At 41.4% G+C, this 25,493-nt stretch overlaps 1 protein-coding gene across 9 annotated transcripts in view; it reads right to left on the bottom strand.

Moving 5' to 3' along the window:
- The window catches only part of snap91a (synaptosome associated protein 91a), a 39,086-nt gene extending 14,184 nt beyond the window's left edge, over positions 1–24,902 (bottom strand). For 5 of the 9 annotated variants that reach the window (XM_058647760.1, XM_058647764.1, XM_058647765.1 and 2 more), the window contains exons 1-14: positions 24,415–24,898; positions 24,065–24,249; positions 10,331–10,473; positions 7,454–7,529; positions 6,820–6,922; positions 5,604–5,697; positions 5,172–5,283; positions 4,670–4,776; positions 4,540–4,581; positions 2,060–2,121; positions 1,292–1,304; positions 897–1,111; positions 677–771; positions 299–313 (exon numbers count right to left, since the gene is read on the bottom strand). In XM_058647760.1, coding sequence (XP_058503743.1) covers positions 299–313; positions 677–771; positions 897–1,111; positions 1,292–1,304; positions 2,060–2,121; positions 4,540–4,581; positions 4,670–4,776; positions 5,172–5,283; positions 5,604–5,697; positions 6,820–6,922; positions 7,454–7,529; positions 10,331–10,473; positions 24,065–24,194 — 1,207 coding nt within the window. In that variant the 5' untranslated portion in view covers positions 24,195–24,249; positions 24,415–24,898. Of the gene's footprint in view, positions 1–298; positions 314–676; positions 772–896; positions 1,112–1,291; positions 1,305–1,788; positions 1,817–2,059; positions 2,122–4,539; positions 4,582–4,669; positions 4,777–5,171; positions 5,284–5,603; positions 5,698–6,819; positions 6,923–7,453; positions 7,530–10,330; positions 10,474–24,064; positions 24,250–24,369 lie in introns of those variants that run through there. The other 4 variants (XR_009241989.1, XM_058647762.1, XM_058647761.1 and 1 more) reach the window with 4 other exon arrangements.
- Between the last annotated feature and the right edge of the window lie 591 nt (positions 24,903–25,493).

Raw genomic sequence — 25,493 nt, 5'->3', positions numbered from 1 at the left:
TAATCCAAATGAAACAACCCAGTCAGAAGAAGAAGAAGAAAGACAGGAGACAGGAGGAGGACGAGTGTCAATGTGACAAAAAAATAAAAATAAAAATTCAGGCTTAGTGCGTGCACTGACAGATAATCTGAATGGATTCAGGTGCTGATGGTGAAAATACATTTGTTTTCAATGTGAGCACAGCCTGACACAAATACATCAGAGATATTTAAAGCCAATCTGGACAAAAACAAAATAAAACATCCGCTGGCATTTCTCATACTCAGAGTACAGCTAAGTCCTGTCGACAAATACTCACCCTCTGCCAAGAGATCTGCACAAGAGACACAGAGAGAGGGAGAGAGAGAGAGAGAGAGAGAGAGAGAGGTGAGACTCTGCTGAAATTTATAAACCAGTTTTGAAACAAGGGGCCAACATCAAAGAGTACAAGCTGTAAAAACGGATAAATACCAAATACTAAATAAAAACATTAAATGGTGGCTACAAGCACCACCATTGCAGGGAGTCAGTCTAAAGCTGGGTCCAAACTGGATATAAGTTCAAATGTGTTTACCTAAGTGGCACAAACTTAGCAAAATGATGCCACAGTAGACCAGCAGCTCCCATGTCCCTGAGAGCTAATAAACACACTCATTTTGTTTTGTGCGGTAGAGTGAGCGATTAATAAACTACTCACCTCCCCATCCAGTCGTGGAGGAAGCGGCTGCAGTGCCCCCTGTTGTTGAGGAGGAAATCGGGTCTAGATCCAACAGGAACCCATCATCCAGGGCACTACACACAGAAGAAGAAAGAGAGAGGGCGTGTTGACAGGGGAAAATCCTTTCTCATGTAATATCGATGTGCAGTAAGTGGTGAAGTTCATTCCAAACACGATAACATTGTTGAGAGATTCTTACTTGCTGCTGCTGGTGATGGTGGCAGCAGCAGCAGCAGCAGGGGTTGGTGCACTGGAAGGAATGACGGGTGGAGGAGGTTTGGCGGGTGGCCCGGGGCGAGCAGGGGGCCCGCCGGGCACAGGAGGAGCAGGCTTGGACGGTGGTGCAGCAGCAGTGGCAGCAGTGGCAGCAGTGGCAGCAGCAGCTGGTGTGCTGTTGTTGGCCGTTTCTTCCTGCTACAGAGAAGGAGCCCCAATAATGAGGTGATGTAAACGTAAACGTAAAATCTACATTGACATTTAAGTTTTTTAACTTCTTGCTGAAAGAAAAAAACATGTTTTGACACTGAGAGGGGTTACGTATAAGTAAAGACTACTATTAACACTACATTGTGATTATCATGAAACACAGCTTACCTTAGTGGGCGACCTGTGAAAACAATGATAGTATATGAGTTAAAGAGCTTAATGGTGTACTGTACAGAGACGGCGGACAATTGACAGCTTAAGTATCATGCTTGTGTTCTCAGGCAGGCAGCATTGCAAAGTGACCCCATTTAGTAGACACTTGCAATTAGAGGAGCCATGCTGCACCGCTGTGTCACATTTTACACAGAAACAATGAGATGAGATGTTTTTGAATGTTAATCTGACTGTGAGCGAATGGCAATGACAAATATGTTAGTAATGACACACACGTACATCACCATGTATGAATATAACTTGAACAAATGCTTTACTATGTGTGGTTGCTATAGAAGTGGACCATAACCAAGTTTTTCTCTTTTTTTTTGTAAATAAACAACTATATAAAAATGTACTTGGCTGGTTCAGATATTCTATAGAACGACTCAAATGAATCAACCAATTAAAACCATGAATGATGGTGAATAAGGGTTCACAGTCCAGTTCCCATTGACAAATACTACTTACTTGTCCTCTCTGAGTTGGATGAAGACAGAGAAAAGTGTGTGTTACAGGAGATATGGCCACTAAATTAGCACTAATTAAACGCCTTAAAGTGAAACATCAAAACCATTTCTAAAATCCAAATGTTGAACCAAAGCTACAATGGACATGGACCACAACACTGTGTAACAGCAGGATTACTGAAGTTTATACTCTGCACTACATCAGATAAATGAGTTAAAAAAAAAAAACAACTACCACAATCTGGCTACTTACGGTTTCTTCCCCTCCAGAGTGTTGAGGTGGGTCTCCAGGGACTCCAGAAGACTTTCTGGGGCCTGATCACACCCAAGAGAACCATAGTGGAAGACAGTAGATAACAAAAAAAAACAAACTCATTAGGAATTTCAGTATGATTATGATAAGATATATAATTTCTGCATTACACAGCAGCACCTTTAGAAACATGAGATCGTACTGTTTCCCAAATTCTTTGGGAACAGATGTTTACAGAGTCACTACTGAGTAGATGAGACCGAGACAGGTGCAGCTTATTAGTGTAGGCCTCCTCTTATTGTAGGAAATGAATAAAGATGGTGAGCATACTGTTTGCTTATGGTGCAAAGGCTTCTCGGTGCCAAATGGATATTTCAAACGGAGTCAGCAATTCCAGCCAACGTCCCAGTATTATTGCAAATATGAATTTCAAAAGGTTCACTGCATGATTGCACAGAATGGACGTCAACTGAAGTGTCCTTTACAGAAATTAATTAAGTTTATCCAGTGCCAGCTAAATAAACAACTCACCATGCTTGAGCTGAAACTCACGCCGATAAAACTATCCAATGAAATTCCATCATTCCAACACTAAGTGCAGCAGTTTTCTCCTTTCACACAATGAATCATTCCGATGTGCTCGATCAATAAACACCTCACATGTTTAGAGAAAAGCCTTGACCAGTCCCCATGCCCACTGTACATACATAATTCATCCCACAGGGTTCAGACATAAAACAGCAATTTCAACACATCTCTTCAACCACCTCATCAGCTTGGTTTTGTTTGTAAAATACCATTTGTGAAAACAGACATACTCATGCAGCTTTGTATGCTTAACCGGGATAAATGACACATTGTCACCTACAACATGCATTAGAAGACTTTGTTTAGATTTTCGGAAGTGTGGTTGTGTGAGGCACTGAAACGCTGATTTTCTCTATGGACTGGTGTAAGGTTAAGTAAACCTTTTGCTAAATGTCTAAAATGTATTTTTGTCCCAACTGGCAGTCAGTGTTTTCAGTGAGAGCGAGTGCCCGTGTTTCAGGCAGTTATGGTCGACTCATTCAGTTGAAATGAAGTAACACCAACGCCTTGCCAAATTTGCATCGCTTCACTTTACTTACATTTTACATCAGGCGTAAAGAAATGTTCAACCTTCCAAGCGGCAGCCAAACTGAACACGTTATGGAGATGTACCAAAATCCCATTTATGCATTTAACGCTCAAACACTGCACTGTCCAAACAAGGCTGTTCTTCCTAGAGCCTGTTTTTTTGTTTTTTTTGGTCCAACAAAATGCAGCCAACGATGGCTGGAAACGGTTTTCTCACCACCGAGAACAAATGGGGGCATTTGACAGGCACAGAGCAGCTTTGACATCGCTGTCACTGCACACAACTACAGTAGTAGTTGTCATCCGATGAGGCCAGGGTCACGTGCCTGCGGGTATATGCTTAAAATTGTGATATGACTGACACTGCAAGAGTACATGAGCGGTGACATAACAACACAGTCGGTCGGATGTTAGTATTACACCTCCTTGTTTGTGCTGCTGTGCGATAATGGTGGCTGTGGCCCGAGGATTAATCCACTGCAGTTGTATGGGTCTGTGAGAGGGATAACTTTGCCGTCCTGAATTCATAAATCCAATTTTTTAAGTCATATTTAAAGGACAAGGTCTTAACCATATCAGTAACTGTCAACAGGAAAAGCCAAAATGCAAATATCTCAAAAATGTCATGCCTCTGACTAAAAACAGCTCGTCATGAACAGATTGTAAAGCTGTAACATCCAAACTCCAATTTCCAAACACTCGTCATACACAACAGCATGTTCAATTTAGCACAGCACGGCCCTGCGGTTTATACCATTAGGTGTTTAAATGACATAATAAGCCAGAGATTAAGAGCTTGCTTTTTTTGAGTCATACTGAGAGGACAAGCTCAGCTGAGGCGTTTGCACAACAGATGAGAGTTCAGACTTTCCAAATAGGAACAATGGAAACACAACAGCAGAACAATTTTAACATAAGCCTGTTGGTCCTTTACACGACTAAAGCTATGTGTAGCTCAAGCAGCAGGAACAGCCACTTCCTTGGCAACATTGCTCAGCATATCACAGTTTATCCAATCAGCTCTTCCTGTCACATCATCCCACTTCATCAGAGCAGCTGAAGTCTGTCTGCTGGGTGTGAACTCGCTGAGCAGACCGCTTGCACTGCGCTCCAGCCACTAATTTTGACCTTCTCTAAGCTGTTTGCTCTCCAAAGCTTGCTCTGTGCAATGTTCACTACTCACACTCTCAGCCTGAATGATCAACCTGCATCTGTAGAGGTGAAAAGAAAGGGGATAACCATGCAACCATGCATGGAGGTTGGAAGTGTACAAAGTGACAGTGGAGTGACAATAGAATGTAGCCTAAAAAAAACCTTCACAGATCCAATAAAAACATGTGAGGCATAAGAAAAGTCAGTCTTACCTGAGTGAGTTCGGGTATGTCATTTTTGTCTATTCCCACTTGCTGTAAAAGAAAAGAGTGTCATTTAAGTGCAACAGTTAAAAAGCAGTAACATATGTTCCTGATCTTCAGGTTAATGACTTTAGTTTACCTCAGCAAGCTTGAAGAACTCAGAAACCCGAGTCATTCGTGTCAGGAATCTCTTGTAGATCTCCAGCCCGTCTTTACACTGGCTTCTCTTCATCTGGAAAAATTTTTCTAAAGAAAAGAAAAGAAAAGAAAAATCATCAAAAATCAATGTCCCATGTTTAGCAAGTTTTTTTTGTTTTTTTATCACAGCAGTAATGTGTTTCTTTATTTCTGTGAACCTAGGCACTGTGGCGTAATCTGAGATCATTGTAAACACGCTGTCCTGTTACTGTAAACACTCACTCGTGCACCAAATCTTCCAAACTAAAAATAGCTCCCGACAAATGCAGTTTTGACTTTTGTTTGTGTAGCATTTGCTAAAATACGACAGTCAGCTCAGCAGAACCAGTGCTCATTAGTGCAGTGCAAACAAATGACTTTAGTGTTGATACACGCAAGACTACTTAACATCTGTTGATTGTTTAGTTAATCGTGATGATGAAATGAGAGGAGAGACTCTATACCTAGCAGGTTAATGATGCCGTCATTGTAGCAGGCATATAACTTGATTAGATCTTTGAAGAGTAGAAGAAAGCAGGCGTTTATCACTCCATGGTTCAGGTCCTTTTGATGAACCTGTGGAACGGATGAAATAGAAAACAGCTTTAAATCCACAAACGTATAAGCAGCAAAGGCGGGTAATGTCATAAGATAACACCATGTACAAAGATGAGGTTAGTCTTATTGGCCTGTTCCTGTTAATGAAGCTATACCAAACAAATACATTTATATCACACCCTGAGGAGCAAGGCAGTTGAAATCTACTCCACTGACAATGGTTATAGGTGTGAAAGGACCTGATGTAACTACAACACCAAGCTCGGTTAAACCCAGCTGCCAGCTTTTTCCCCGTGCCCGTGTTTATCCCCCAGCAAATATTAGTGATTATCACTCACATCGAAATCCAGCAGTGCGTCAATCTGGCTCTGCAGGGTTGGCATTCCTTTCAGCAGCTTCTCTACTGACATGGTCCTCATTACTCCCTCAGCTCTGAGACGGAGGCGGAACAGAGAACATTAAAGACGAAAAGAATAAAGAAAATTGAATTTTAACACTGTGAACTGGATATTAAATCCTTTGGTTTAGATAATTGTCTGGGCTGCATGATTTAACCACAGTGCAAAATTCAGTGCTTGGACAGACTCGTATATTATCTGCCTGTCTGACACGAATACTAAGTGTATGTCTGCGGGGCTATTAACATGTGTTATCTCTGATTCTTGTAGTGAACATTTATTTTCCTTTGGTGCTATATTATGTAGCCAGAAGTGCCTTATGTCTGCCAGCTAAGCATAGTCACTCAGTGACCAGGAGCCAATTACCCAGTCATCTCTGCAGTCAGGACACGTCAGTTAAGCCGTGCACTTTAGCCGTGCTTTAACACCATACTACAGGTAACTACGCTCATGCCACACATTAACGCAGCCTCTGTGGGATGTTTATTATTATTATAATGAATGTGGTGGACAAGTAAGAGACAGTTGTGTACTGACCTTGGATTGACTAAGTCACTTTACAAGACAAGGTGACACAATTCAGACCTGGTATTAAAAATTTTCCTGTGACCAAAAAACAAACAAATTGTACAGATATATCTGCTGTCAATGTCTTTGTGCATGCTTCAGTGTGTGTGTGTGTGAGAGAGAGAAAGAGAGAGATTAAAGAGGTGCTCAAGTGAATCCCAGCATTTTTCACACAGCTATATCATGAAATAAAATAAATTGATCAGTGATGTTGTGTTAGTGTGGTGTTAGTATTGTGTTGGTGGCTGCCAATAAATGAACATATGAGTGCTGAATAGTGTAAAAGATATACCCTGAAACTAATGCTGGCCAGACAACATCAGCAGAGGAGGCAGTCTCTAATTTATCCTGATGACAGATTGCAGAAATGTGGCCACATGCATCCTCAAAACCACCTCCGAATGTGTGTTCTTTCATTTGGATCTAAGGATACGTTGGGGGCCATTCGGACCCGTACTTAGGACAATCTGGATGTGATAGGATCTCTTAGGACTGATGTTAATACCAGGTCTGAACAAGGTCAAAAAGCAGTATTGGTTCTGAAGTGATGATGCAGAAGACCAGTGACATGAGACATGAAATTCAGTACCCTTTCTTGACTCGTCCAAAGTCAAAAGACATCTGTCTGTAGGCGAAGGCCTTCTCATTGAGATAGCGGCCGTAGCGTCTGATAAATGTGGACATGTCGTAGCCTGAGGGAACACACACACAAATGTAGATAAATGCACAATCTTCAGGGTCCACTCAGTTCAGCACATTATTAGGCATTAAACAGATTTAAGGGTCCCTTACTCTAGATGTATTAGATATCCAGGTTTGTTATAATGCAGGTCTAAGGCCTGCTGTTTTTGTATTTTTAACATTTTGTTGTTAGATATTTGCAATGTCACACCAAGTACATGATTTAGACAATTAGATACATAAAAGTCATAGATAAGCGAGGGAAATCCCTTCACCTTGTACTTGTTTTAAGGTTTTCACTGAGTTTCAGGACACTGTTTCAATTTGATCCTATTAAAGTGTAAAATCTAAAAAAACTGTTAACTTTATTACGTGATGTTTATAGCTGTAGGAAACCAAATTAGTAACCAAAGGAGAGTTCTGTGGCTTATATTGTGTTAGAAAGATGCAGAGCAGAAGACAAAAATATAGGAGTGGAAGAATTCGCTAATATAACCTGCCAGCTTCACCACACACACAACAAGGAAAGAGATATCACCCACCATGGGAGCCTGTTTTATCCAGGAAGTTGCTGAGATTGAACAAGGTGTTTCGAGATGCCAGGAACTGCACGAATTTCTGCGTGAGAAGACGAAAACACACTGTCAGGCATTAAATAAAACATTTTTATGATATAAATTGGATGAAGTGAGTGTGAAGTGGCTTGCAGACTTGCAAGAAGTGTTAAACAAATGTATGGTTTTAAATTCAAGACACTGTCAATTGTTAAATGAATAACTGTCTACCCTACTTCTTGTGTTTATGCTAAGCTATATGCTAACTAGCTGCTAACAGTAGGTGGAGACACAAAATGTCAGCAACGCTTTAACACAACATACACTTGTAAGTAAAACACTGTTGCTGTTGTTGTTTTTTACAGTTTATCACAGGAGTTAGTTTACTGTAAGAGGTTTTCACAAGGCTCTCGTGAATAGTTGGTTGAAAGAAGGTTCTATTGCTCCCTTTAGAAGTTCAGAGAGGGGGTTCTGCAATAAGTTTAAAAGTTATTAATGAAAAGATTATTGAGATGACGAAGATGCAAGGAGTTGTGAGTATTGAGTCCTTTAAGAGTCCCAAAGAAAGACTTATCATTGACCTTTTGGAGATCCGGGTGGCAATTATGGTTGTTGGAGTTGCAGTGTAGCTTTAGCTGTCCTTCAGGAAGTATCCATTAGGATTTTATGGGTACTGTAGATCAGTGTTTTCCAAACGTTCTATATGAGAAGCCACGTTTTAAAGACGGCAAACCATCGTGACCCAAACTACAATAAATATCATGACAAGAGCAAATTTGTGCTTAATTATTTGCAACCATATCTGTAACACCCAACACTGTCATTTCCAATAGATGTTCGGCAAATTAATTGAAATTACATTTTATACATACAATATGTAAAATATCTACACAGAAATTTTGACTAAAAAGTTGGGACAATTTGCACATTTGTTTGGAGACCACAAAGAAAATCTTCCATGTGTGGGTCCTAACCCAGTCTATTGACTTTGGACAAACAGTGCTGAAAAAGTTCTAGAGGCTCATTTGTCTGATTTCTTCTACTTCTTTATCTCAAGCTCTTTTAGCTCTTTTTTTCTTTATGGATGATGGCACAGAGGTGTGATTTTGACAATCTCTGTCTGAACTGATTAAAGAGGCTTTAAAGAAGAAACGCTACACTACTCATGAGTGGGAGGGTGGGAATATGACAGTGAAACATAGACAACAATCCGAAATGGAACCTATTAAAGGTAAATTGATAATAAAGATAAATGCAGCCCTGCAATAAAAAGCTTGAGCAATAATACCAAATACCCAGTGCAAAATATTATTAGAGACAGAGAGAGAAAGAAACAGAGTGAGTGGAGGTGAGGAATAAATATCCTCCCTTGAGATCCAACGAGTTACGCTCTACCTCTGCCTCTCCAGTTTCCTTTCTCCCTTTCGTTGTCTCGCTCTCATTTAAGTCCGGGGTATCAAGTCAGAATTCAATCTGTTCTCACCAGGGACGCAATAACAGAACTGGCTAACACACGATGGGGCTTACATAATAAAACTGTACATGAACTATATCATCTCGTTAAACACAACCTCACGTGTCATGTATGTTCAGTTCATGACACTGTCCCTTGGAACTCGTGTTTCCATTTCATAATCACATCATCAATTTTGTGAGTGTGTGTGTGTGTTTGTGCGTACTCGTTTTTGTTACCTCTTGGGGACATTTTTCTGGCGCAAACACTGTCTTTTTTCAGAGCCAATAGTCCTCATGGGGACCAAATCCAAGTCCTGATGAGGCAGAACCGCATTCCTGAGGCTCTGGTTAAAGTTTATATCCCACTGTGGCCCATGGCAGCGTAAGTACAATTGACCTTTTCCCCCTTGACACCCACTTTAATGACTACAAAGGTTAATGCTATTATCTTCAAATCATTAAATATCTGTTCGGTGCATGCTGGCAAAGGCAACCCTCACATAGAGGAGGGAGTAGTAGGAACGGAATGTAAAAGATTGACTTAATAAAATAACAGTATCTTTCATCTTCTTTCATCTTACTCGTTCATTTAATTATTATATAGTTTGAATTAGCAATATTTTCTCCTCTTTCTTGCCGCATCCCTCCCTTTTGTGTCATCTACAATGCAATGGAGAGCGGACCTTTGCCTTTCTTCAGCTGTTAGGACGTCAACTGGGTTTAGGAGGTAAGTGTCAAGAATTGCATGAGACTCACAATCCCAGTGACGTCAGCCATGTTCGATCCTTTCCTTTCCTCCAGCAAGAAAATGCCACCTTTTGGAAATCGCACCACTCGTAAGACAGATGCGATAAGACCCAAATTGCACAAAAATTATCCCAAGGGACACTACACAATTCTGTGTGAATACACAGTTTGAATAGTATACACTATATAAGTATCTAGGTATCCTGGAAATACTTTCATTAAAAATGTACCACTAAATCAGCCACATCATTTACAATAAAGCTCAGCACGATTGAACATTTGAACGGCACCGGTAAAAACAAGCTATTGTGTGGAATTATGGAATTCTGTTGATATAATATTCATATTAAACATTCAATAGTAATATTGGTATATATCCACTCCAGACTTCCAGACACATAACTGAAAAAAATCTGTAGCCTTGCTGGTATGTGTTTGTGAGCAGGTGTCTGTGAGTCTTCTGTGGACAGTCAAGCATGCATGCCTCTGTCCAGCACTGCCCTACTTTTATTCTGACAGATTACCTCCACAACCAGTCAGTGCTGAGATATGGTGTCTAGCTCGTATTTTGTTTCCCCTCCTTACATTTTCCCCACACATTCAAACCCAAACCATGTGTGGGGGGGGGTTGTACTGTAGTGTATGTCTGTGTTATAGTCTCACCTCATTTCCATGCACCATGAGGTGGTGTGTAGTGATCAGGGCTTTGAAAACCACCACCCAGCTGGCATTGCCGACCCTCTCCAGCAGCGTGTCGGCCATCTGCGGCACATTCACGGTGGTCTCCTGGGTTGCCTGGATCAGGTCTAATAAGCACAGGGAAGAAAAGGGGGTCACATGCTGAATGTTCACAAAGAAGACACTGAGCACAAGTACACTGTGATGGCCACCGACTTTAGAATTTAGTATATTTCTACGTTTTGACAGTATTATTTTTCTTTGCCTCTGAGTTTCTTGGTTTGATCAAAAGATGGCAGAGAGAAAACAGAGGCCCAATCATGGACTATACCAAGAGCTGCATAGTATTGGTGTCTTTCATGATTCAGAAAACTTTATTGGTCCCAGACGGGTAATCCGTCTGTAGCTTCCCACACACAATCATATGTTCTCACACACTCATTCACAACATACAGCATGTCAAGGCGGTGGGTGTCAGACAACAAGTACGAAATGACAATAAGAATGACAAGTCCTAAAAAGAAATGAGTTAAATTGAACCTGATCCTTGTTGAGTTTTTGTTTGGGTTTACATTTTCCCCATATTGTTTTGACTTGGTTTAATGGGTTTACAGTTCAATCAGAAGTGGTTTTTGGACACATGTTCTGCATAGTCTTCTGCATAATGTGAACAATAACTGCACTAACCTGTCCACTGAGACAACAACAGCTGACAGGCTTTCTAAACACTAATTACCATAGTAATCCACTGTGCTAGGGCACTGTCATCATCTCCCCTGAAAGAGCATCTGATGGGTTTTTTTGCTTAGCTGTGATGCAATAACGTGTTAGATTCCGTGGTTGACATGACAAGAAGGAGTAACCGCAGGGTTGCAGTGGCCACGGCAGCCATATCTGCATGTTAGTCGTTTAAGAGGTAAATTGACTGCAGGGACAAACTATAAAAATTGCAAATATCCTTGCTAGTACGCATTTAAGGAGGCCAAGCAGCAGTTTAATTTCCTGTCAGATACCGCTAGAGCCATCTGTTCCCAATATCTATTCAGCATCAGACAAGAGAGCAGTTCACCTTAGCAAACCTCGCAGCTTGTCAGCACAGATAGAATGAGGGATGAGAATGGGATAAGTAGGCATGCACACAGAGTGATGGACAGAGAAGGAGAGAAGACATGACTGGCATCAATTGAAAAGGCTTGATTCAGCAGAGCAAGGTTGAATGCAGAGCGGCCATTGTTGGGTACTGTGATTCATTAACGGTGTCAGGCAGCTAAGAGGTGTCTATTGAATTTTCCCTATCTGGCTTAAAATAGATTGAATGTCAGTACAACTGACACCTGCATACACTCCACACATGGAGCAAATTTGCCACTTGTTATAATGATGTGAATACTCAGTGACAGGGAGATTGAGAACAGCAAGGTTTTGATTCAGATTACTGAACAAACTGAACGTTATGTTTTCTAACAAAATCCTGAGACTGTTGTGACAACATCTTATGCAGAACAGAGAACAAACTGCCTCACGTCTTGCAGTGTGACGTGTGTATTTGTTGTGTTATCATCCATCATCTCCCATTAATAAAGTCAAATGTCTAATAGAAGGAGGCGTTTCCATGGGAAAGGCGTTCAAGGTCACCTAGCTTTAGCAATCATGCTGCTTTCATCGTGACTGCTGTGCACGTCCAATTCCATAGTAGAGTAGTCCACACAAACGTACACGCACTCACCAGAATACGAACAATAATCCCTACAGAGTGATGAGTCAGCAGCCTGCATCATCCCACGCATCTCATATCTCCGTCTCAGTCTCTCTGTCTCACTCTCACTCTCTCTTTCTGTAGTTCCCACTGTGACGGTCTTTGCTTTGGCCAAAAAAAAAAAACCCCACTTACAACTGCCATCCACTATCTACATGAGCATCTGTCTCATCGCCGTGCTAAACTGTCCTCATATGAGTACAACAAGCAACACATTAACAGATTATTGCTTTAATTTGTTTTAGTTCAATTAAGATGCGTCCACCACAGACAATGTCTTTATGACTCTTTGTCTGTTCACAACATTACGCAAAAACAAATAAGAGGATGCTGGAGTGAGGGTAGGATATGGGCCAAGGAAGAAACATTGTGATATACAGTATTTTTGACATTTTTCATTCAAATAAGGGAATGATATTCAAATAATAATATTTTTAGGGAGTGGTCTTTTTCAGTTACATTCAGAAATAAATAGTATGTTTGGGGCACCTGCTTGCGATGTTGCCTCATACTTTGCTCTGACGTCCCCCTCTCTCTCACCCTTTCATGCTACACCTTGTTGTCTCAACGCTGAAAAGCAATCAGTATCACATTTGTATGCTGACAGAAATATGTAACAAAAAAACAAAAAAAAAGCAGAGTATTGAGCTAAACATGGTGCAGTGGGAAATAATCATAATCTTGCAGAGACAGAGAAGCAGACAGAGAGTCTCAATTCGGATGAGATTGAGATGGTTAACAACAATTCAGCAGGATCTCCTGACTCACCCCCCACCCGTTCCTTTTCAATTATTCATGTGTGAGCGTGAGTAAAAAAAAAAGAAGAAGAGATGCACACACAAACACACGGAGGTGCTATTCTTCTTAGGACACTGCCTTATCTTCTGTTCATTTGGACAGCCTAAACAAAGCGTTATCACTAACCTTAACCATAATTCAAATCTGAGACCCAAACTAAACAGGTTCTGCCTCATGAGGACCTGGAGTTGGTCTCCATGGCAATTACTGGTCCTGACAAGGTCAGACAACCGATAGTCACGACGGATAGTTGGATCCATATTTCATGTAGTGTGCATTACAACATACGACACATTGAATCATACCCGGTATATTTTGTATCAGATCAATGTCTACATCTAAACACACAGTCGAGTGCACACACACACACACACACACACACACACAGTCATTTTGTGGACAGCAATCAATGCAATCCAACGGTACTGAAGCAGAGGCTGAAATACAAGCAGATTTTCACACCCTACAATGCAACACAACAGTCTAAAGCCTCGTTTGTGTTGTATATGCTAGCAGTTTTATCATAACATGTTTGCAACAAGTGGTCTCTCTCTTTCTCCACTTATATATTATCAATAATTTCTATGGAATATAGTCGCACCATACAGGTTTAAGCGCCGATCGCATATAGCTGTCCTGATGGCCAGTGTGTGAGGGGTCACAGGTGCTAAATATAGCAACAAACACTGATCTTATGTGTTAACCAAAGATGCATCCACCATACATTTCAATCAGAGGTGTGAACAGTCATGGTTGGTGCTATCCACAACGGCTGAGATCAACGAGGAAAGATGTTAATGCCAGGTCTGAATAGGGCCTGTACATATCTGTGCTGGATGACTATATATTATTTCAAAGTAACAGAAACATGGGACACTACTTGTTCAAACTAAAAGTCGCTGCTAAAGAGTCCAACAATTCAAATTCACTGCAACATCTTCACAAGATCACCACGCAGTTGCACCTGATCAAGGGAAGGTAAAGCACTAAATCACAGTTAATGTAGTAGCATAGAGTTAAGATTGTTTGCTATAAAAGGTGCATTGCAGCGAACACTCTGCAAAATGACATGTAATCCACTCTAGGGACAACGCAATAAAACATAGTATTAAAGAATGACAAGTGATTTTATTGTATAGTGTTGAAAAAGAATGCCTTATAGTCGTAAAACTGTGATACCGTGGTTTTTCCTCAGACAATAATCTTCATTAACCATCGCATCATAACAAGCAACTGACATAAAAGCCTGTGTGAGAGAATCCATCCACCACAAGACACTAAAACATCTACATAAGCCGACACATGACAAACACAACATTCTCTTCCCATTTTTAAGGACAGATTTTGACAATTGTACCACTGGGGACAGGCCAAGGTGGTTTCCTTAGCAACACACTCTCATTTTTGCAGTGATATCAAGGATTCAGTTAAATCCCTGTGAAATCATTTTCACAGGCGCAAACTCCCACAGCAGCAGACTGACAAGGTCGACAAAGCCAGATGTACTCGAGTCACACCTGGTTTAACGCTGCTTGTTCTAGATCCAACACCCATTCCACCACTCAATTTATACAAGGTGAATACCCACCAATGCAACATATGCCGCATATTTATTCTCATATTGTTGAATGGGTGACTTTACAGGAGACGCGGGGATTCACTGAGCGTTTCATCGACGTAAAAACATGCAGTGTGTGCTACAAGCCATGCTGCACGAGCGCTGCCTTGTCGAGCTACACGTGAATGCACCATGAAAGCACAGTGTTTATTTATAGCTCCCCTCACCCCCAAGCAACCTAGAGGGGTAGAGACAAATTACCCAGAATGCACTGTGCCCGAGCGTAGCCTAGCACCAATGTGGTGAGGCAGCCAAACAAAGAGGAAGCAATCGGGATCCAGACACTGTGGAGGTTGGAAGTGACATGTAAGGAAATAACAGGCATCTCACACCATGTTTCAGCTACTGCTGCTGGTGGACACAGACGTCACCGTCTTCATAATAGACACTTCACTCAGTTGATGGTGTTGACGGGTGAAATATTCCACACTGCACATGTGCACTAGCTACACAAACTCAATTTATATAAGGTATTAAAAAATGTGTATGACTAAAAACAATAGGTTCCATCACATTCAATGCATGTTTCAGGATATTGTTCCCCTCTAATTGACCGACTGACACTTCAGTAAATGATGTGCGTGTGCCTTAAACATGAGGGAAAAACCACAAAGCATGCATGAAGAACCTAAGAACCTGAACCAGAGTCTGAACACTCACACACTCTGTGGTCCACGACACCATTAATATCACTATACAACAATTCTGTGATAGTCAATATCCTGCAAGACAATAATATAGTGATACATCACAATATCTGTTAAACTGAAGAAAACAAAATGTCTGTGAAACGTTAAAAGTGCAGGATTTCTCTATTTATTCACAACATAGAGAATAAATTCCAGATACTCCAGATTTCACAAATCTGGAGGCTTCACAACAGTATTATACGTCCACTATTTGATATATAGTCTGTGCTCAGAGCTGACTCTCTAGCACCGCGGTGTTTATTGCAATGCTACAGTAAAGGGCTGAAGGGCATCACGACCTTCAGATGATGATCGGCAAGAAAACAGATAGAGATGAATAGAGGTGGGCGGCATTAAAAAAAAAAGGCAAAAAAGAGAAGCAAGTCGATTTGAATCAGCTGCTTGGATTAGATAATAGAGTAGATAATAGTCAGTAGCAGATGTATGGGGGTTACTGGTTCCAGGTCATTAATTTGAACACACACTGTTAGTAGGACAGACCACCTCCCACACAGTGTGACATTAGAGAGGCACTTTGTGGCTTTTGAGGTAACACACTGTGAATTCAGCCCTGCAGAGGATGCCGAGTCCTCTTACTAACATCCTTTTATATTCCTCTGTTGACTGCAGCGTCGCACTGGATAAACACTGAACCAATTTAAAAGAGAGGAGAGAACAGAGAGGAGCAGAGTGATGTAAAGACGGAGGGAAACTGAAGTGGGATGTGAGAAAAAAAGGAGCGCCGACAGTGTGGGAGACTTTGTCTTGTACACATTCATAGATCTACCAATACAAGCGTTACACACAGTCTTTACATTGGGCTAGAAAAGGAAAAGGAATCGTGATATGTGGTGATTTTATTTGTTGGAGGTTCTGTTTATCAGTTTTATCTGCAATCCAGGTTTTGAGAAGACATTCCTCAGTTTAATTGGACACATTTTAAAGGCTCACATATGTGTGTTGTTGTGTTTTGAGGGGCTGTTTTCATTTTGGCATTTTGGTTTATATTCAGATAGCACTCGTTCAGTGAACACTGAGGAGGCAAAGCTATAAGACACAATATTATCTTCCTTAGATATACTGTCTCTCAGAGAGACTGACTAACATGTGATTCTGCATTATGAGGGTGAAAGTATGACTCGTGGGTTGTTGTCTAAAGTAATGTATTATTCAAATTTGGTTTAAGATGAAATAGAAACTCTTAATTATTGATACTGTCTAAGAAATACTTGGAATGGCTTGTATTGTGGTTCAGTCGAATTCTACCAACAGTTAATTCTGTTATTGTCGTTTTTGAGAATGCAGTGATTCTGCATACAGACATGGAGGTAAACAAATCTTTGAAGACACTTCATTTTATGATACAAGGTGCAGTTGTTTACGTAGCATTTACTAATGCAATAGGTGGTTAAATAAAGGACCTGTCTGCCATTCTAGAGGGAGTGGGGCATATCCACAGGCTGATCTATGCCCTACACCTGGAAACTTTAATTTGCCCACATAGTTTTCTCGAGGTGGCATGAACAAGAACAAAGTTAGTTCTGAACAGGACATTTTATACTTCATGAGAAACTCAAGTGCAGAACTCATAGGCAATGACAACATTTCTGCTTTTCTGCATTAGCCACGCCCACTTCAAATTTCTGACCAATCACACAATAGTTGCCGGACACCACGCGAGGAAAAAAGCTCTGCCCAGATGATGTGTCGAGAACACATTTCTCTGTTGTCGCGGAGTCTGTACCGGCCTTTAGCTCTTATATCTATTTCTGTGTCCTACTGAGAATACTCCAAACACTGATTTTTAATTCTGATTTATTGGGACTTAGAGGGAGAGGGACAAGCTGCAATGGACCTTTTTCACAGCACACATTTTGACATGTTTTAGCAGGAAAAGCGCAGGTGTTCCTGATTACATATAACGAGCTAGCATGCACCCCGAAACTGAGACAGCGCTATGATTAATTCAATTATTTCCACCTGTGCTTTTCCTACTGTGACCTGCCCCGATGTCTGCCATTGAAAGGACCTACTGTCTTTTTATTGTGGTTCCTGATTGTTAAATACTTAGTGAACATTGAGTCCATATTGTGCTTTTTAAAATGTTCCTCATGTTATTTGTTCAAATCGTCTTCAAGTCTGAAAACCACCAATAAATTAAGTTGTCAGAGGTAAAAAAAGAAAAAGGAAAACAGTTGGTGTAGTAGGAGTCTAAAAAAGATTGTAGATTATAATGCAACCAATACATCCAAAACTACACAACCGTTTTACAGTATTGTAGTAATATTATGCCTCCTTAATTCACCCCGAGTTTTCTTATTACACTTTCTCTGAAAAAGTCTGCCTACACACCCTAACATTTCCAATCCCACAGCACTAGTACAACAAAATAACTGGTTTTGAATTCAGTTGTGGGACTAATAAATGATTATCTTTAATGTTATGGGCTCAAAAGAACAATGGCTGGAGGAAATGAGGGGTGAAAACATGAATTGTGAACACAATTGTACACAAACATTTATAACTTTCCAGACTTTCACAACAGTTCCCTACACCTCACACCCCTGTTTCAAGAATATACTGTCTGTCTCTCAAAGTGGTAAAAAAGTGGTGACTCATGTTGTGGCAGCACACTGTTAATACACACACACACACACACACGGCAAGCCTTATATCCTTTGCTTAATCGCATCTGTGTGTTAAAAAACCTGCTAATTAGAGTGACTAGATTTAGAGCAGCAACAGAGGTGGTGATAATGATTGTAACAAACAGACTGCATGACGATATACCCTGAGATTTAATGTCATCAAAAAAAAATGAGGGAAAAGGGAAAGATCGTCCCACACATTACTGAAAGAAAACACAGCGTTGAAGCTACAGATTTGTCTTCTCTCTCTACACAAGCGGAAGAAGACGAGATCAGGGCAACATGAGAAAACAAAGATGGAGGCTAATTGGAGCGGCGGGAGCGGATGGGCTTGTCTTTGGGTAAAAACATCCCTCTCTGTTAGAGTGACACTGGTTCTGTGGTTGTCTGAACCACTGATACCCTGCATGCTCTCTGGTCTATGCTCCATTTCAGTAAATTCACAGTGAAACATGGCTCTGTTCCAGTCATCACAGAAAAAATATTATATATATATATATATATATTTTTTAATCTTGATCAGTGATTGTTTTATACCCTTATAAATCTTATGAAGTATCGATGAAGATCGTCTTAGTTGTGTTTAATGTGACTGTTTTCATTGAATAGCATGAATTTAAAGGGGTCACATGCACTTCTGAGTGAAAATATCTGAGTTCATACTGTATATTTTGGTTCCTCACATATTTAGGTTAGTTCACTATTTACAAATGTATGTACTCGTTTACACATTCAATTATTCTATTGCCAGATCAGTGTCTGTGTTTCTCACACACCTTCACCTCAGTCTAAGGCCCGGTTCACACTGGATGCGTGGCGTGTGCGTCACTGCCACATTCTGTCACGTTTTTTAATATCAGCTTCCATTTTAACAGACTAGAGTGTTCACACCGCCTATTTTTAAGTTTCGGGCATCTAGCCAATTTTTCAAAGATGACAGACAGAGAAAGGATCTGTTGATAACGATACTGACGCTGTACCAGCCTTATTACCATTCATTTCACAGTCGTTTGAGTGCCTATGCTGAATTTGAAAACATGACAAGTATTATATTTTAAAAACCATCTTAGCAGCTTTATGTGGAGAAAGTGAAGGCTGCAAATACACGAAAATCCTATGTCCTTTATAATCATATCCAATTTTCTCTATCTCTCTGGAGTAAACCGACCTTTATAACCTTTTCTGTCAAGGATAAATCAGAAACAATAGTCATAAACCTATTGGTGATGTGGTGAGACACGCAGGTGAGATGCAGCAGACACGCAGCCAGCGTGAACCAGGCCTAAGTCGAGCCTCTGATTGGTTATTTCAGATTCAGATTGTGATAACAGTGAAATGCTGCCTTGCATCACACCCACAACAAATGTTTTTATCAAAATGAAGTGCAACGATCAACACCGCAGTGAGATCAGTGCATATTTCCACAGACATATTTCCTTAAATGTCACCTGCTGCAAACTCAATAAGGCAGCAGTAGCTTCAGATAAATTCTATAAACATCTACTGTATGGCCCTGTGCCCCCGCTGTAATCTGATGCACACAGCTGTGGTAGCTGACATCACACAATCCCACCATGCAACACTCTCAACCTAAACTACGCCATTTTGGCAGGCAGCCAGGGTGTTCAACCAGCAGCATTTATACCAGGCAACGTGCCAGGTAGACCAATTTACCAGATCACCAGAGATCCTGAACCGCAGCAGAGTTGGATCACTATCATATAAAGCACTCAAAGAGAGCACAGAAGACAGAGTGGTGGGAACCCACAGGACACAGATTCCACTCGTGTCGTGATCACCTCATAGTAGGAACATACTTTACACACTTTAATTGAGAAGCTCAATGGTTTTCTGGAGTAGGATGAAGGAAGGTGTCTCAGAATCCTGGTGAAAGCACCAGGGGGACATTATAAGAGTGAGACACATTCAGTCAGCTTCTGTGACATATTACTCAATCTCCGTGGATTTAAAAGTCTGCAGTGAACTCTCACGGATTGAAACGTGAAATGAACTAGAACTCTTCTTTTACAAAAGCTGATTTGTGTTCTGTGCATGATGCAAACCCACAGATAATAACACCGCTCCAAAGTGCTACTAATCATAAAAAAAAACCTAGCCATGATCACACATGGCTGCTTCCTGCAGGCTGCGAAATGTTAGGCACACCACACTGAATGTTTTGTTGAATTTGATACACAGAGCAGTGCCATGGATTTTCATAAGCCTGAGAAGATAACATTACAAGCTACAGACAGAGGGCACATGTTTTGGTTCTGACTGAGAGACTGAAATATGTCACACCACCAAAAAGACCCATTAATGGTGCTTTTCCATGATATAGTTTCAGCATGGCTTGGCTTGACACTACTCTTCTTTTTTTTGCTTTTCCATTAGTTAGTACTAGTTAGTACCTGATACCTGGTTCTTAGCCGATTCTAATATTTGACGTCGATAGACTGCCGGCCACTAATTGGCAGAGCGTATCATCACTCCTCAAACCGAACAATGCCAAATTGTAGATCAGTTAAAAAGGCTTAAAAACCCAGGCGTAAATCTCCAACATCCAACATTTCGTGAGCACGCGAGCAGAGTGGAAAACACTTTCAGCCACAAGAAAAACAATTGACAAAAAAGACACTTATCACTGCAAGAAGTCTGATCAGAGCCTGAAGTAAAGCACTAAATGCTTTTACTTTATGGCACAAAAAGGAAAGTGAGCAATCTCATGGCTATGCACGTTAAGCTCTCTGACTCTTATCGCAGCATAAAATGCTGATCATCTTAGCAATGGTCCGTTTTGTTCACTGCAATTATTCTAATGCATTGAAAACTTCAGTCCATTAAGGCAGCTGAGTGACAGCTGCACCTCCTCCAATGCTCCACCCAGCTCCCCACACAAAAGTCCTGTGCTGGCATGTTGCCAGCAAGATTAGGCGTACAAAAAATGTCTTTTGCACACACACACACACACACACAATTTTGAGGCGAGTATCATGTGGACCTCAGCAGACTGGTGTCTGACTGGTCGCTGTGGCGTCAGGTTGATGCCAACCAGTAACACAGTCATCACTTAGGCTCAATGTTCTTGCCAAAACACGCAAGACACATCTTCCCCGTTATTGTGCGGCTACTACGTTTTATCTTTTATCATTGCGTGTCCATATTCCATATGTGTCTTTTGTGACATAACAAGCAACATGTTTGTTTATTCCTGCACCCCCCACGATGTTTCCTGCTCTCAGTTTTGCTGTCTCTCTCTGTCTGGGGCTTTACAGTCACAGCACGAGGAGCTAATTCCCCTGGAAGCCACTCCATCAGCCGCGTGACAGACCAATAGACATTTGGATCTCGGTGGAACAATCTACAAGAGACCATATTCTTAGACCCATGGACGCATATCTGTGGAGAAATGCCCAGATTTGGTACTAGCAGGAGGTAACAAGTCTATCCTCTTATTGCTACAGTGTCTGGGGAGAGAACATGATGCACATGGGTTATGCACATGCGTATGTTCATCATAACATGAACTTCATTTACTAAGAAAAGCAGATCAGACCTTTTCCTACTGGTCACATCATGATAAACTGACAGAAACATGGCTTAGTTCATGTTTGATGCACGACATTGATTCAACGTCGAAGATCGAAGCCCTATTTAATGGACTCCATTGATGAAGCTCACTTGGGAGATTGACCAAAAAGCAGGACACTAGAGATCATCCATCCCTTTTCTACTACTTTATCCTCCATATGAGGGATGTGTGGGGGTTGGAGCCAATCTCAGCTGACATAGGGCGAAAGGCAGGGAACAAACAACCATTCACTGTCACACTTACACCTACAGTTAATTTAGTGTCTCCCTAATTCCCAATCTGCATGTTACAGGACTGTGTGAGGAAGCCTGGTAAGAATGCGTGAGTTGTGAGGCAATAATGCTTGCCACTGCACAACCATGTTACCCTGCTTGAGATTTGTATCCTCTTAAATGACCTGTCTCTGCCACAGCAGCAGCTGAGCAGATTAAAGCAAGAAACTCATATAAAGTGAAAGGAGATGAGAACTCAATAAAGGAGAACAAATTAGTCCAGCATTTTAGAATCATTCAAATATGTAAATAGCTTCGAAAGTAATGGAGCCAGAACTACGACGCAGAAGTAAAAACAAAATTGTGACAGACGCCATTAGCACGATGGGAGGATCTTTGAAGTGGATTAGGAGGCTAATAACAAAACTGAGCGATTTAGTCAGTGGATCCATTTGTAATGCAAACTTGTGTGTAGTATAACGACTATAAAACAAAGAGATCTGATGATGGCAGTAATTAATAATAATAAATAATGAGAAGTAGTGAGTTGCAGGAGTAAGCGTGGAGATGTCAAACTCCGACAATCTCTCATTCAGAATGCTGACTCAGCAATTCCCAAATTCAGTTTATTTTTGCTTAAATTCTAATATATTCTATCATCATTCACCATGAGCTACAGGTCAGACAGATAATTACTCTTATTGTGATTTCTCCTTTTACAAACATTAACAGGGAAAGTAGCAACAGGTCTGTCATATGACAACCTTAATAATTCACCACCGGTTTTTCATTTAAAAGGATTGTATCGGTCATTTAAATATGTTCGTCCTATTACCGTGGATGGAAAGGAAACGGTGATATGTGAAGTGCTCTTGCATCAACAAAACGCTGACACACACTTTGGCAAGTGGTGAAACGTTCCACTTTGTTGTGATTGGGTTCAATGTGGCTCGTCATTCAGTTTAATTCTTCGGTCGAGACACAAACTCAGAACTTGCCAACTTGAACTTGATGCCTTTTGCTCCAACAGAAATGTATGGAGTAGCTGAGTCATCAGTACAGTGCGGTTCATATGGTAATACAAACTGTTGTTGTCATCTGACTGGAGAGCCCCTTCCCTAATGTCATTTTTCATCGATAGGGTCCATTCATAAAGTTGGCAGAGCTGTGAACATTGTGGTGATTTCACAAGGGACCACAGTTCAGGAAAAGGCCTTTTGTATTTTGTAGAAACGGCTTTTCACCAACACTGGCGCAGCATGGAGATGCTCATCAGAGTCCAGACAGTCGGTAACCTAAGAATCAGACATTTTAAGGCTTTGTGGCCTCAGTTTGGTTCTATACTGACGCTCATCTAAAGCTGTATATCCACCAAGTACAGTACAGTACAGATCAGTCTGCCACAATATGGTTTAGAACAGTATACACTGATCTGGCTTGCGTTCCCACCGTGGGGAGTGAAGGCCAGATGGTGATAGCTGCTTCAGCTCCGTAAATACCCTGACATCATACCAGCGTGACACTAATAAATGCAGCAAAGAAGAATGCGGCTCACTTAACACTGCTGCAAGCCGACAAAAAAAAAACCCAAAACACACAAACAGCCTTCACACTTCTCTCTATTGTGACGGACTGCCCCACTCACTCCTTCCTTTCCCAGCAGGTCAGGGACTCAGGAAATGACAGTGGCCTTCACAGACCAGAAAGACCAAAACTCTCCCCACTCTCTCTGCCATGTCCGCCTTCTTCTGTAATGGTTTATGCATCTGCTTTATCCAGGGAGAGTCAATCTTCCTTGTATGCATACGTTTCCACCTTAAAATGCACTAAATGCACATCCATCCAGGCTGCCGTAGAGACATGTTGGCACAAGATGGCAGCCACTGTAAAACAAGCCCCAAGTCACATTTAAAAGGCTTGTGACAAAGCTACAAAAACCGAATGATTCCTAATTTTAACGGTATTTTGCCCTAATACTAACACTGCTGGATCACCAAAGGACCATCAACCTAGACAAGGAAACCGACATCCATTAAAAGATAATGACTGTATCAGACTATTATCAGTATCAGTAGATACTCGAGGTGGTAATGTTGGTATCAGTCATCCTGTATAATAGCCTGTGCATCCCTACGAACACACAACGTTCAAAGAACGTAAGCCCATGGTTCTCCTAAGGTTAGTTACAACCAAACCAAAAACTGACGTTTAGAGAACGTTCCCTCAGGTTTAGGTTCCCTAAACGTTGAGGGAGACCATGTGCAACATTCAGGGAATGTTCCCACAACCAAAAGGAACCAGTTAGCTGGGATGGCCTTGTTTTAAGAGGAAGATGACCACATAGATAGATAGATAGATAGATAGATAGATAGATAGACAGACAGACAGACAGATAGACAGACTTACACTCCAGGTGCTTCTTCTTTGGAGCAGTCTGTTCATGTGTGGTGGCCTTGCACACAGCTCGGGCCACCTCGGATCCCGTCAGGCTGTACTGTGCCGCGGCGATGCGGTCCGTCAGTGTCTGACCCGACATCTTCTTCTCTTTCCGTCCAACCCTCGACTATCAAGCGTCCAATATGGTCCTACCCCTATACACCCAAACCACACACACACACACACACACACACACACACACAAATGTAACCCCCAAATGCTTTAGAAAATACAGAAATGGAATACAATTGTGTTGCACTTTCTTTATGACTTACACAACGAGACAGAAATAAGAAGGAGAAAAAACGGCTGATTCTCACTCAGTTGTAGTGTTGGATCTCATCTGCCTTCGATTCTGGAACAATCATCAACTGGCTTGCTTCCTGAAGGCCAATATCCACTGAAAATAAACGTGTTGTACAAGAAAATCGCACTCTAAATGTGTACAATATCCAATATCCTGAAAAAAATTCTCCACGACGCTCAGAAAACGCTCCTCTCTCCGGATGATGCTCGCTGCTTCCTCCCCTGCCCCTGCTGCTCCTCCTCCTCCTCTCCTCCCTATCTTCCTGCCTCCAGTCTCCGGGATAATCCTCACCAGCAGCGGTCCTCCACTTCTTGTGAATCAGCGGGGGAGAACATCAGGCCGTGGCTAGCATCATCATCATCATCACTCCACGGTCCAGTGCAGCGGTGTTTCCTCCTCCTCTTCCTCCTCCTCCTTCCCTTCACAGTCAGCGTGTGTATGACGGTATTTTCAGGGGAATTTTTTTCGCGTCCTCGTCTTGATTGAATTATTAATGTATTCGCGTTGTCGCTGACAGCGCCCCGCCCCCTCCTCCCCTCTCGTCCTGAGTCAGATGACGCAGTCCCAGCCAACCGCGCTGCGGCCCTCTATCATCGCGAGAGCTGACGAGGAGACGAGAGAACGCGCGAGGACGTTGTGAAGGGTTAACGCAGCAGCCACGCGTGTCACACTGCTGCTGCTTTCTGCTGTCATGATATGAAGGTCATATAAAGAGTGAGGCTTCATTTTGACATATTTTATTCACTTAAAGGAAAAATCTCTGTCTTTCTTTTTAGTGTCTCTGTCCGTGGTGCTGATATTAGACATGATCTGCTCCTTCACTCCACACAGACCCGGAAAATGTCCATTTGTTCTTTACAGGAGCAGAATCTGTGTTATTCAAATGGAATATTGTGCCTTTGAAAAATCTGGTTATGGTCAGGTGGTAAAAGCATCATTATAAATGTAATTTTAACAGCTTGGTAGATTAAAATATGGTAAAATATTAAAAGGTTTTAAATATGGTGGTTATCCCTATGGTAGCTTGTGTCTGTCTCTGTCCATGGTGCTGATGATGTTTTGGTCTAAAACTGGTAAAACCTTTGTCCTCGT

Source organism: Solea solea, chromosome 13, assembly GCF_958295425.1.
Source record: "Solea solea chromosome 13, fSolSol10.1, whole genome shotgun sequence".
Lineage (NCBI taxonomy): Eukaryota > Metazoa > Chordata > Actinopteri > Pleuronectiformes > Soleidae > Solea > Solea solea.
The sequence above is the reverse complement of the archived record's forward strand: the minus strand, read 5'-3'. Positions and strand labels throughout refer to the sequence as shown.